The 13,947-nt window shown below is 47.1% G+C and overlaps 1 protein-coding gene across 1 annotated transcript; it reads left to right on the top strand.

The window, feature by feature from the left end:
• Positions 1 to 3,580: 3,580 nt before the first annotated feature.
• Positions 3,581 to 9,345, top strand: PHLDA3 (pleckstrin homology like domain family A member 3). The gene is made up of 2 exons (XM_053250813.1): positions 3,581 to 4,546; positions 8,435 to 9,345. The coding sequence occupies exons 1-2, from the start codon at positions 4,186 to 4,188 to the stop codon at positions 8,581 to 8,583; spliced, it is 510 nt and encodes a 169-aa protein (XP_053106788.1). The 5' UTR covers positions 3,581 to 4,185; the 3' UTR covers positions 8,584 to 9,345.
• The last annotated feature ends 4,602 nt before the right edge of the window (positions 9,346 to 13,947 follow it).

The raw sequence follows: 13,947 nt of genomic DNA on the forward strand, positions 1-13,947 counted from the left end.
TATAAATTCTATCTATCTATCTATCTAATTTATCACATTTATATACCGTCCTATATAGGTTTACAATCCAATCAAAACGCAAAATTTGGTGCTGGCTGTTATAAGTATGCTGATGACACCCAAATCTATTTCTCCTTCTCCTCCTCCTCATCATCATGAAATGGCATTCACTCCCTAAATGCCAGCCTATAGGCAGTAATGGGCTGGATGAAGGATAACAAATTGAAGCTGAATCCAAGCAAGACAGGTGCTCATGGTGGGGGATCGGAATTTAAGGGATGAGTTAGATCTTCCTGTGCTGGATGGGATTACACTCCCCCAGAAGGAACAGGTATGCAGCTTGGGAGTGCTCTTGGATCCAGACATCACTATGGTATCTCAGGTGGAGGCTATGGCCAGGAGCGCTTTTTATCAGCTTTGGCTGTTTCGACAGCTGCGTCCATTCCTTGATGAGAACGATCTTAAAACAGTGGTGCACCAGCTGGTAATCTCCAGGCTCGACTACTGCAATGCGCTCTACATGGGGCTGCCTTTGTACATAGTTCAGAAACTTCAGTTAGTTCAAAATGCGACAGCCAGATTGGTCTCTGGGGTAACCCGGAGAGACCATATGATGCCTGTCTTAAAACAGTTGCACTGGCTGCCGATATGTTTCCGGGCAAAATACAAAGTGCTGGTTATTACCGTTAAAGCTCCGAACGGCTTAGGTCCAGGTTACCTTAGAGAGCGTCTTCTTCTGTATGATCCCCATCACTTGTTGAGGTCATCTGGAGAGGTCCATCTCCAGTTGCCACCGGTATGTCTGGTGGCGACTCGTAACCAGGCCTTTTCTGTAGCTGCCCCTGGTCTATGGAATGCACTCCTGGCAGATATCCGCAGTTTAGGCTCACTGTCGGCCTTTAAGAGAGCCCTAAAAACCTGTTTATTTGGCCTGGCCTTCCAAGGCTTGTAAAGTGTTGTGGTTTTTTAAAAAGTATTTTAATTGGTTTTAAATAGTTTTAATCTTTTTTGAATTGTTTTTATATTGTTTTTGGCATTATGTTTTATGTCTTTTTAAAAAGTTGTTGTACACCGCCCAGAGCCTCTGGATGGGGCGGTTGCTAAATGTAATAAATAAATAAATAATAATAAATAATAATAAATAATAAAAAGCATAAAAATGTATTAAAATTACTATAGACAAAACTTGAAGACATCAAACTAAAAGCCTGATACAACAGGTGTTTCCAGGAGTCATTTAAAAACAACCAGAAATCAGGAGACACTGATCTTTTGCTTTGCTCCTACATGACAAAACAGGCTGTGCATTACAGACACAGGAGGATCAAAAACAGTCCTAATGCACCAGGTTGAACCTATGGGTCTAGCTCAGGGCTGCACAACTCAAATGCCCTGGAGGTCTGGAACCATCCACAACTTGGTGTACAGGGGCCAAGGTCAATTTTTAGCACAGTATTGCATTAAAATTAAAAATATTATTATTAGTTACTTGTGGATCTATTCCCCGTCAATGGACCCCTAGTTTCAACCAAGGATAGTGGCCAGAGAAAAGGTCCTGTCACTGCTCAATCAGTGGGGCCCCTAGAGTGCATGCCAGCCCCAAACAAATGCCAAGTCCTCTCCTCTCCCTAAATTGTTGTTGCTTTCAGGCTGCAATGCTAGGCATGCTTACATGGGAGTAAGCCTCACTGGGCACACCAATGGAGCATATTTCTGAGAAAGCATGCACAGGATGGCGCTATAAGGCAGTTTCCAGCTCCTGTATTGCTGCAGGATACCTGGGGGCCAGTAAAATAGTCCCTGCGGGCTGAATCCGGACCCTGGGCCTTATGTTGTGCAGGCCTGGTCTAGCTGTATATCACACAGAGCTTGGAACAACTTTCCTTCAACATTCCCTCTCCCCAGTTAGAAGAAATAGCCAGAGGTTGCGTAAGGGAGGAAGTCTGGAGTGGGAAAGGGATGAATAATATTTTCTTGGCCACTCCCCGCCCTCTCAGAAATCCCTTCCAAAGTTGCTTCTCTCCCTACAGAGGAAACTATAAGGGTCCTTGCAAGGAGAAAAGCAGCTTTCAGACAACTATCTTGAGGAATGTGAAGGTTGTGAAGGGAAAAGGTAGTGATGTCCTTAACAGTGAAATCTATAAACTGCACGCCTGATTCCCCCCAATTTTAGCTAAAGCAGTAGCTGAGGGAGCCATCATGAAAGGCAAGGAAGCAAAGTCCCTTCTGGTCTGACAGTAATGTGAACATTGATCTTGAAAGCAAAGGTGGCTGGTAGGGAAAGGGTTATGCATCCCCACCCTACCCATCCTTCCTCTGCTCCCAATTACAACCTTCAGCTGCTGCTTTTAATTCTAAAAAAAGAACATCTATGCATACATATAGGAAAGCCCATAAAGTAAGCATGGGCTGATGTCCAAGTTGCATCCTGGAACATCCCAGCTTCCACTTTAAAAGAACCAGGATTTGCTGCCTCTGCTTTTGGGGGGACACCATTACTACTACTACTACTACTACCACTACAGATCTTTATATATTGTTCTTCAGTTCTCAAAACAGATTACATAGAAAAATAAGTAATACATAAATAAGATGGTCCCCTGTCCCCAAAAGGTTCACAATCTAAAAAAGAAACACAAAGCAGAGATACTAGCAGCATCCACTGGAGGGATGCTGTGCTGGGGTTGGATAGGGTCAGTTGCTCTCCCCCTGCTAAATATAAGAGAATCACCACCTCAAAAGGTGTCTCTTTGCTCAGTTAGCAGGGGTTACTCCCTCTCAGCTGGCAGCCTGTCCTACTGTTGTGTGTGTGAGGAAGGACAAAGGTACTTAACACTTCCCCCAGTCACAGCAATCCCTCTCCTCCAGCCTTGTCCCTTGGAGAAGTACAGATGTGGGTTTCGGGAATTAAATATATGTATGTGTGGAACCCAGCACAGTTTAAGCACACACACCCATTGTCTGCTGCAAATCTTTGCCTCCTGATAGCACTCTGTCTAGAAGTGGCCCCAATCAACTTCTTGATCAAGTTCTACTTCAACATGTACCAGTCCACAGTGAAATGCACGTACATAGGGTCATCCACCAGCTCCAGGGGCATAGGTAGGGGAGAGTGGGCCCCGTGTTCATCCCTCTCTCTGGTGGCCCCCCAGAGTGAGGGAGCTAATGAAGAAAATAGGGAGGGAAGGAGCTGGAGGGCCTTCAGGAGTGGGGGGCCGTGTTCTTTTAACCCTTTTGCACAATTATAGCTACGCCCCTGCCTCCAACCCTGTTAATTGGGCAAAGCAGCATCTTTCAAAATGGTGGCTCTCTTCTATTTAGCACAGGAGGAGCAACTGGCCCTATCCAACCCTAGGACAGAATCCCTCCAGTGGCTGTTGCTGATGTTTCCCTTCTGGTCTGCTCTTTCTCTTTTAAAAGATTTTTTTTTCTTTTTAAAGTCCTTTGGGGAGAGGAACCATTTTCTCATTGTTTTTGTGACACAAACTGCTCCGAGAGTTTGTTCTTACTCGAAAGCAGTGTAGTAATCATCACTCATAAAACGTGCACCAAAAGGGTGGGTGATATTATAATGACAGTAATTTCTCAGTACACGGAAGTGCTTTCCGTGTACGTCACGTCGGAAGCGACCTTCAAGCTTGCGAGCCTGCCTTTTTATAAAGCATCCACAAAGTGGCTCCAACGGGTTGTGGCAGCTGCCTCAGCCCCCTCACCCCACCCGCCAGAACCGCCGCGTGGGCCCGACGGCGCCCACCGCCATGCCATTGCGAACGGGCCTCCCCCGCCTCTCCAGCAGCCAGAGCCAAGTCAGCAGAGAAGCGAGTCCTCCGAGTCGGTCGGGCTTGCCGGCCCCTCAGGCTCCCAGCATCGCCGGCCCGCGCCTGGGCGTGAGCGGTGTCTGTCAGGAAGGCAGGCAAAACTGGGGCGAGGCTCTGGCGGAGCAGGAAAGGAATGCGGGTGGGAAGGGAAGAGAGCGAGGCACCAGCAGCGGGCATGTAGGGGCAGAACCCGCCAGCATAAGCGAGGGCACGCGGCAGAGGAGGGCGGGCTCTCGCCGTCGGAAGTCCAAGTAGGAGAAAGCGCTCCCTCGGCAGGCACTGACAGACCACGCGGCGGCGGCGGCGGCGGCTCCCACGGCCAGAGCATCGTGGGCAGACTGAGGCAGCGCCGCTGCTGCTTGGCCCCATGACGCCCGAGAAGGTGCTGCGGGAGGGGGTGCTGGAGAAGCGCAGCGGGGGACTGCTGCAGCTCTGGAAGAAAAAGCGCTGTCTGCTCAGCGAGAAAGGGCTGCGGCTCTTCGAGGCCAGCAGCCGGGGCTCGACGCGCTGCAAGGAATTCAGCTTCGCGCACGTCAAGGCTGTCGAGTGCGTGGAGTGGAAGCAGCGGCACATCTACTTCACCGTGGTGACGGACGGCGGCGCCGAGATCGACTTCCGCTGCTCCCAGGAGGAGCCCAGCTGGAACGCCGACATCACCATGGCGCTGGTGCGCTTCAAGAACCAGCAGGCGGTGCAGATCGTGCGCGCCAGGCACAGCTGCAGGGCCGGTAAGCAGCGCGTCCGAACCCGGCGGGGTGGGAGACAGCGCGCGGGGCAACAGGCGGCGGGGGCGCACGCGCACCCACCCCCACCCTTTCCTTCAGTGTTATCTCATCCATCATAATTATGGGGCGGGTCCATAGCTGGGGGGCGCTGGGGGCGGGGGTAGAGCACGTGCGTGGCAGGCACAGGATCTCAGGTTAAGCCCCTGGTGCCAGTTAAAAGGCTCCCGGGAACATCTCTGTCCAAGGCCTTGGAGAAGTCCTGTCTGTCAGAGTCGACAACACTGGGCCAGATGGACCAAGAGTCCGACTCAGTGGAAGGCAGTTTTATATGTTCATAATATAGACACTGTTTCTCTGGTTCCATCAGTCACTATGTGTATTAAAATATCTACTGCACTCCTGAAACATGCTTGAAAGTGGGGATATTAATCATTTTTTTCACCGACTGGCATCTTGGCTATCGAAACATCAAAGGGAGTAACTAATTTGCACTGAGTGATCTTGAGTATGTGGAGTTTCTGGGTGATTCTAGGCAAAAAGAAGATTTGTGTCTACAGAAAGCATTTCCACCACTTACATTTCCCTGTGCTATAGAGGCGGTCTAAGACATTTTGGTGCCTGGTCAGAAAATGCAGATAGCCCATATCCTGTTGGTTGCCCTGCCCAACAGTAGGTCCAGCACTGGATGCAGCATGCCATGTAATTCAGCCCTGATCCTCCTCTTGCACTTGCAATGTGCTGACCAAACAGCCTTTGCATAGATAGAAGTCCTTTATTTATGAAGGTCTTTGCTCTGTCTTTATTGATGTAGCGGGTGCTCTGGATACCAGCCATCATTGAACATAGGATGAACAGCATGTGATTAGCTACCACACTGTTGGTTTGCAGAGGAACTGTTATCCTTTATACCCCCTTGCTCCTTTGGCTAGTTTATGACAAATATATATCTAATTTCATTAGCAGATATCCCATTTACATGTTACTAGAGCTGAATCTAACAAGAGCAGCCTGAATTAAGGAAAACAAACTGGTAAAATACTTGGTGGCTTCTTCTCTCCTGATAAATTGAATGACTTCTTATTATGTGCAAGCAAGAATTCAGGTGTTTGTAAGGGAAGAGATAGCATAGGCCCCCAGATAGAGCACAAGGTTAGGAAACCACTCCCATCATCTCCAGCAACAGTGGCCAGACATCTGGGGATCCACGGCTGGGGAAACCTAGCATAGGGTGTCATAGCCAATGTGGTGTAGTGGTTAGAGTGCTGGTCTAGGACCAGGGAGACCCAAGTTCAAATCCCCATTCAGCCATGCTACTTGCTGGGTGACTCTGGGCCATTCACTTCTCTCTCAGCCTAACCAACTTCACATGGTTGTTGTGAGGAGAAACTTAAGTATGTAGTACACCGCTCTAGGCTCCTTGGAGGAAGAGCGGGATATAAAATGTAATTTTTTTTTTAAAGGACCACAACAACATAGGGTGTCACAGGAGCAACAGAATATTATTTATACCCCTTATTAGCTTTTAAAGTAACTTGCACTGATGCCACACACTCTTTGCAGAGAGTGTTTTACGAATAACTTGGATCCCTGCTTAACGGGGCAAAGTGGCACCTTTTAAAGTGATGTTCTCTTCTATTTAGCAGGTGGAGAGTAGTTCTTCCTGTGCATCCCAACACAGCATCTTTCCAGCAGATAATATTTCCTCCTTTTGTTGGGGATGGGGCACAAGGAACCATTTCCTCATATCTTTTGCTATGTAAACCACTTTGACAACTTTTTAAAAAAAGTATATAAATATTTTTATTAATACTGGGAAACATCCAGTATTAATACAAATATTACCTGCTCACCCCCATGGGGATGGGGCCATAGCTCAGTGGTACAGCATCAGCCTTGCATGCAGAAGATCAATCCCTGGCAACTCCAAGACAGGGCTGGGAAAGACTCCTGCCAGAAACCTTGGAGAAGCTGCTGCCGGTCAGTGTAGACAGTGCTGAGCTAGATGGACCAATGGTCTGTAAGGTAGCTTCCTGTTTTCCAGACTAGTTAGTAATGATTAAGCACCAACTAACAAATCCCATTAATTTCAGTGGGATTTAAATTAATGATTAATCTGTACGTTGCCTCATCATCATCATCGCCATCATCATCTGCTTTGCTATCGGTTACAAAGATTACCCCTTTAGTAGCTGTTGCACTACTTTGGATTATGACTTAGAAACAGCTGAGGAGGTATTGGGAAGGGGATGGTTACTGCTTATCTTTTTATGCTGATAACATTGTCTCTCCAACCCAAGATTTCCCCCCTCCCACTCTATTCAGTTTTTCCTAGTTCTGTCATCTATTCAAATATATTTTTGTGGATATGACTCATCTTTCAAATGCCTATCCAATGAGGGCCAAAAGAGAGATGAAGGCACAGTTCCGTGTGTTCATCAAGATGAATAAAAGAAGGTAGATGTGGGCCAAATTTTGAAAGTAAAGGTGGTGTGCAGGTGAACGCTGTAGAACCACTACTCACCCACAGCGTAACTCCCTGCAGCTTCTTTTTCTGAGTGCTTTTTTGCTGAGCTGAGCTCTGATACTGGAAGTGACCTTGACTGGGGTGAAATTACATGGGCTGAAGAGCCCTCTTTGGCTTCATAATCAGGCCCCATATCCACTTGCCCCTTTCCATGTGATGGGGCAGTTCCAAGTTAAATCAGATAGAATGCTGTGGCTGTATCTTGCTTGTAATAAATGTGGCAGCCTCCCAAGAATGTAGTCCAGTTCCCATAAGAGCTTTTTTTTGGCCATGCATGCCAACATGATGGTTGCATGGTTTTCTCATCCCTTGCAGATGTGCTGGCCCTTCTTCTGTTTCCTTTATCCTGCTCTGACTTGTCATGCTACAAAGCCCCATCACAATCAGTGACAAGACTATTGTTCAGAACATGTCCAAACCAGTGCATTGGAGACAGCTTGCTCCATCCAAGAAGCCTGATAAAACAATGGCTTTTGGGCAGAAAATGTCTAGGACGGTGGTTCCCGAACTGGGAGCCTCCAGATGTTGCTGAACTACAACTCCCATCAGCCCCAGCTACAATTTGTAGCTGGAGCTGATGGGAGTTGCAGTTCAGCAACATCTAGAGGCTCCCGGTTTGGGAACCACTGGTCTAGGACTTTGTACAGCTCAAAGTGTGTGTGGAGCTCTCATTGGCCCAGAGCTCAGTGCAGAGACCAAGGGGAACCATGCCTTCCATATGGCTCAGTCCACTACACCCATTTTACTGTTGCAGTTGGCAGAGTCATCATCTCCTTTTAGAGAAGTGAAAGTAGGAGCAGCCCTGAGCATTCCCTGGACCATGTCAATTGTTCTTCCTCCCCTTGTTACATACATTGTTTTCTGCCAGGATGAGTTTACCAATGTGTACAAGTAATTAAGAATCCACTGAACCATAGGACAGCCAATTGCCTCTTCATGAGGAATGTTTGTTCCGGCATACATAATCACCCATGAGCATCCTCCCCCCCCCGCCCACAATTATCTAAGGTGCTTTAAAGATTCAAACAGAAATGGTTTGGTAGCCCATTTAAATTGCATTTGGAGATGTGTACTTTAGAGACTGTAATTTCTGAAAAGGGGGGAAATCGTTATGGTTTGTAAGCCAAGCGTTTGACTTCATGGGTCTTAATGTTGTTATTATCAATGAATATAAAATTACTTCAGTAATACCGTTTGGTGTACAAATTGGTGTTGTGCAATAATTTCTGTTACAAATGAGCCTATGAGCTTTGGGCAGTTTTGCTCTGGTATGAATTCCTTTTACTACCGTCCTGCATTGGCAGTAGCCTGGTCCTTTTTTTTGCCTGCTTCTAGTCTAATCAGTGGGGTTTTCTTCCTTTTCCCAGCACTTCAACATGAGGCCGCTCCAGGCACCCAGATCCTGGTGAATGGGTCAAAGGAGCCAGACCCTCAGCTCAACATGGGAAAAGTGGAGGAGCTGATGACTGTGGCATCACCTGCCAATGGACAGAAAGTCATTTCCAGCTGCAACTGAACACAGGCCAGTTAATTCTCTTCAGTGGCATCACTGCTGGAAAACCAAGTGGTGCCAAAAGCATCCAGCAGATCCTGGGTCTCAGATCTAGCTAGAATGAGCTTTTGTTTCCTGCCATGTCTTTGCTGTGACACTCACCTGCCTTCACCTCTTGGTAAGGCATTGACAAGGCCTGCAGCCAAACTGCTGTGGGCTGATAAATTGCCTTTGTACCCTCAGTAGCCTTATCCAGGGTGGTGCACCTCAATGGACTTCGTAGGCTAGGTTGAAGACACACGAGGCAGCAAGAGTGGTGAAAGAGAATCATTCCATCACTTCATAGGGTAACAGCCTGGTGCTGGGCAGCATGCTGGAAGAAACAGAAAACAGAGGATTGAGGAGAAAGAGCTTATTTTGCAAGCTGAGCCTGTCGGGTACCATCTGGCAGCATCATGGCACCTCCCTCCTTACCAACTCCAGTGGCTGAACCCAGTGGATGAAGTGACTGTGAACTTGCTGCTGTGATATCTGAGAAGTCACCTGTTGCTGGAAAGAAGTATGTAGGGCTAGAAGCTGAAATGGAATATGAATGTTAGCAACTTTAAACAAAATGAACAGCGCTGGTTGAGGCAGTGGGCCCATTCTGACCACCTTGTGCTCCAGCTCAGTCAATCATATCATCAATGATCATATTGCACTCTTGTATTGCACATTTTTTTCCTGTTAACTGTATCAGATCTAATTATGTATAAACCTTTATTAATAACATTTCAGGACAATCAACACTGCACTCATTTGTCTTGCTTTAGCAAAGTGTCCTTATTCTTTTTTCTTACTGGGCTCATCACTCTGTAGCTTGCTGGTTTGTGGCGAACACAGGGACATTGCTGAAATAATAATGCAGAATGAATCTAGTTACAAAGAAGGGAGTGTTTGTCAAGGCTTCCTATGATGGAAAGAGGTGGACAGTAATAAACATGAGGTTGCTGTATGCATGTGGATGTATAGTGCTCAAAATGTCCTATGCCCTGAGATTCTGTGTAAGGCGGATGTGTGACACAGTCACAAATGAGTCATCAATCCACTTTTTATTGCCAAAGTAATCAGAGTTTGGTGAAAGGAAAAGAAGAAGGAGCCATACCTCACCGCAGTGGTAAAGCATCTGCTTTGCATGAAGAACGTCCCAAGTTCAGTTCATGGTGTTATCCAATTCGGACTGGAAAAAACTTCTGCCTGAAACCTTAAAGAGCCAGTGACACTCTCTGCAGGCTACTCAGCTAAATGGGACAATCAGACTCAGTTCTAAGCCGCTTCATTACAGCTACCTCTGTTCTATGGTACCATGTTATGGTGTGGATCAGTGTTGTCCCATCCAAAACCTGTAGCTTAGACTATTGGGGTTGGGACCCTCAAGTGGGTTACTCCAGTAGTGCCACTCCCATGTTTAAGAGTAGAGTGGATGATCAAGTGTAAAAGAAGGAATAGCTCATTTAATATTGAATGCAAAACAAGGGAAACTCAGCAAGTGTAACTTGTCCCTCCTACCTGAAAATCTGCACTTGCCAAATTTGTCTCTTCCCCCACCCCCCATTATTAAGGTCCCTTCAGTCTGGTCACCCTAGCTATTAAAAACAAGAAGAGAGTTGGGTATATTCAATAAGAAAACGGGTTAAGAGTGGGTCCTGGGTCTGAAAGGGGGAGGATATCAGACGACTTGGGTTCGGTTTCCTGCTCAAAATGTGACAGTGAATATGTTAGACCAGGGGCTTTCAACTTGGGCTCCCCAGATGTTGGACTACAACTCCCATCATCACAGGAACATAGGAAGCTGGCATATACCGAGTCAGACCATTGGTCCATCTAGCTCAGTATTATCTACACAGACTGGTAGCGTCTTCTCCAATGTTGCAGGCAGGAATCTCTCTCAGCCCTATCTTGGAGATGCCAGGGAGGGAACTTGGAACCTTCTGCATGCAAGCGTGCAGGTGCTCTTCCTAAAGTGGTCTGAAGGGAATATCTTCCCCTGAAGGGAATATCTTCCCCTGAAGGGAATATCTTCCAGATTACACATGTAATCTCCCAAATTCAAACCAGGGTGGACCCTGCTTAGCAAAAGGGACAAGTCATGCTTGCTACAAGACTAGCTCTCCCACAACCACAATGGCCAAAGGGTTGAGAAATTCTGTGTTAGACTTAAAAGAAAGCACACTAGAATGCTGAAATCAGAATGGCCTAAGCTATCTTTCAGCTACAGTGAACTGTAGTCCATCATACTCCAAGGGGGAGGAGGTGTGTTCCTGACCCTTTTTGACTCCAGAATCCCAGTGTGAGAACAGCCCAGTAGGGATATGCACAGAACCGGGCGGGGGAAGTTCGAAGGTGCAGTGGGTGGGGGGGGGTGACTAAGGGTGGGGGAGGGTGCACTCCCTCCCTGCATTCCCCCCACTGGTGGTCCATTTGCAAAGGGTCCATCAGGATGGCAGCATACCTCCCTGCCGCCCCGTTGCCTTATCCAACCCTATGTCAGCGGAAGCACCCGACACGCCTGCGCACACATGGCATGCTTGTGCACACGCCCTGACGCACTCAGGTGCATCAGGTACGTCCGCTGACGTAGGGTCTGATGAGGCAATGGGGTGGCAGGGAGGTACGCTGCTCCCCTGACGGACCCTATGGAAACGGAATGATGGAGGGGAGGAAGCGGAGGCTGGGGTAAGTGCACCTTCCCCTGCCCTTAAAGTCAACCCTGCCTCCTTCGAACTGGTGGAACCGCCAGTCGTTTGAACCAGTTTGGAGGCCTCCAAACTGGCTCTATGCACATCCCTACAGCCCAGGTCATCCTCAGAGAAAGCCAGGGGAGAAGGTTACTTCATCACTTTAGTCCTCCTCCTGGCTCGCTACATCCATCCAGTTCCCTCTCTGGGGAAAATCTGGTCCCACACTCAAGAGCAGTCCTCATCAGCTGCCTTGGCTTTAAATGCCCTAGTACAGAGCTGACAGGGCTTAAAGCCTATTCCAAGCCCCACCCTTGTCTCACTTCCTGCTTCCTGCCATTCCCAACATAGCGGCCCCACTGGAGCTGTTCTCTGCAGCTCTTCCTGCCTTGCCTGCTCAACCCCACCAGGACCTAACCGGCCTGGAACCATCTCAACACCGCTCCCTTCAGGGCAAGACAGAAGCCCCAAAGGAGGAACGCTGTGCTCTCCGCCAGACTCCCTAGGGTCACACAGGCAACCAGTTAATGCGGCATCCCAACAAGTCTATGAAAGCTCATGCCCTTATAAAATAAGTTGATCTTTGAGGTGCTACACAACTAATGGTACTGAACAACTGTAGATGGACAAAGCTCTGAACCTGAATGCTATGAAGGGTTTAAGCCAGTGAGGTCATTCACACAATCGAAAACTGTGTTCTACATGGGTTTGGGAACTGTGTGTACTCCCAATTTTTGATTGTGTGGAAGCAAGGTAGGAGAAAAAGCTACCCAGGTTTTCCTCTAACCTTGCTTCCACACAATCAAAAATTGGGAGTACACACAGTTCCCAAACCCAGGTAGAACACAGTTTTCGATTGTGTGAATGACCTCAGTATCTTTTTCAGCTTTCTGCCTGCAAAGAACCTATTCTAGGTTGTTAAGGTATGCATGAGTGTCTGCCGCAGATTCATGGCAAGTTGCCAAGTATTCTAGGGCTATGTTTTGTGGTATATAGTCAGTTTGATGGAGCACCAGTCAGCTAATTGGGCTTCACCGTTGTCATGCATGAATTGAGAGTGCACCGTCAAACACAACCAACATTGTCCAGGGACTTTACACTGCAGGAGAAGATTGGTAGTGATAGCAATCTTCACTAGCAATGAAGGTCAGCTTTTCAGAGATCCTTGGTCACTTGGTCATTACTGATCATGTTGAGGAACCTCTGATTAGCCTGCGAGTAACCCCAAGCTTCCTAGAAACTGGCCTAAGTTTCTAATACAAAGTCAAAGCTAAAACCTATGGAAGGATTTATAAGAAGATAAGGACAGCATCCAGATGCTCAAAGGAGATAGCTAGTGCTATTCAGTGGTGTAGCCCAGTTCAGCTGTAACACTAAACTATGGTTTGGTGCCCCTTCATCACACATTGAGGCTATTCACACGATGGGGCGATCTCACTCCGCTAGCCCGATTTCGCCCCATCGTGTGAACCACCGGGCTAGGCTGCAAGCCCGGTGGTTCCTAGGTGGGTAACCCGCCGAAGTACCCCTCCCCTAAAAGCAGGTTTGTGGAGCAAGCGCTCTGCAAACCTGGTTTTAAAGATTGCGAGTAGCCACGGTGCGGCTCTGCACCATGGTTATTCACAAGTAGACCCCCGGAGGGCAGGCGAAAAGCTGCCTCCTGGCACTAGGGGTATCCCCAGTATGTCCCTGCTCGTGTGCGGGGAGAGTGGGCTTAGCTTGCTCTGCCCGCCCACCTTTCTAAACCAGGTCTCACTGATCATGAGACCCGGCTCATTATGTTGTCAAGTTCTGCATGACAATGTACAAAATCCATCAGGATCTGGCCACCAGCAAGAGCTAACCAGACCTGACACAGCTTATACCTGTGCTGTTACCTCTTACTTCTAGTTACTTAGTCGTAAAACATTTATTGTTAAAGCTTAACTCTTTAGATAGCACAGATCATCATCTTATTTTACTTTTTATTTTAGTTATTGCTTAATATTGTAGCTTCTCATAGACTCTAGTTTTACACACATTTTATAAAGTTTTCATTATTTTACCTTTATTATAGTTATTGCCTTAATTTTTGGTTTTTATGTCACTGACTCTTAACGATAATGTTTCCACAGCGTCTACACATAGACTCTACTGCTTTCTTAATGTTATTTTATAGCTTTTATGCTCTTTTTACCTTAGGCTGGTCAAAGACTGAAATAAAGATCCTAGATTGATTTGGTGCTTAATGAATGAGCCGTGGAGAGCCAAGGGCTTGCATATTCGCTTTCACATACAAGGGGAGAGTGAAAGTAAAAGAGCAGGGAGAGTGCAAGCTCATGGCTCTCCAAAGAACTGTAGCTTGTTCTAACTTCTTAATGCAAACCAGGTTCAAACTGTGCCTTTATTTTTTGGTTTAATTCTTTAAAAACAACAACAACAACAACAACTAGAGCTAGACCAATGACAATTCCCTGAATGTATATGTAATAAGGGACAGTCTGCCTAGAATGAGCTTCTGCCAATAGGGAGTTCAGATACAGTTGAACTAGCTCCCTAAATTAAAGATCCTAGATTGATTTGGTGCTTAATGAATGAGCCGTGGAGAGCCAAGGGCTTGCATATTCGCTTTCACATACAAGGGGAGAGTGAAAGTAAAAGAGCAGGGAGAGTGCAAGCTCATGGCTCTCCA

Source organism: Hemicordylus capensis, chromosome 4 (assembly GCF_027244095.1).
Source record: "Hemicordylus capensis ecotype Gifberg chromosome 4, rHemCap1.1.pri, whole genome shotgun sequence".
Lineage (NCBI taxonomy): Eukaryota > Metazoa > Chordata > Lepidosauria > Squamata > Cordylidae > Hemicordylus > Hemicordylus capensis.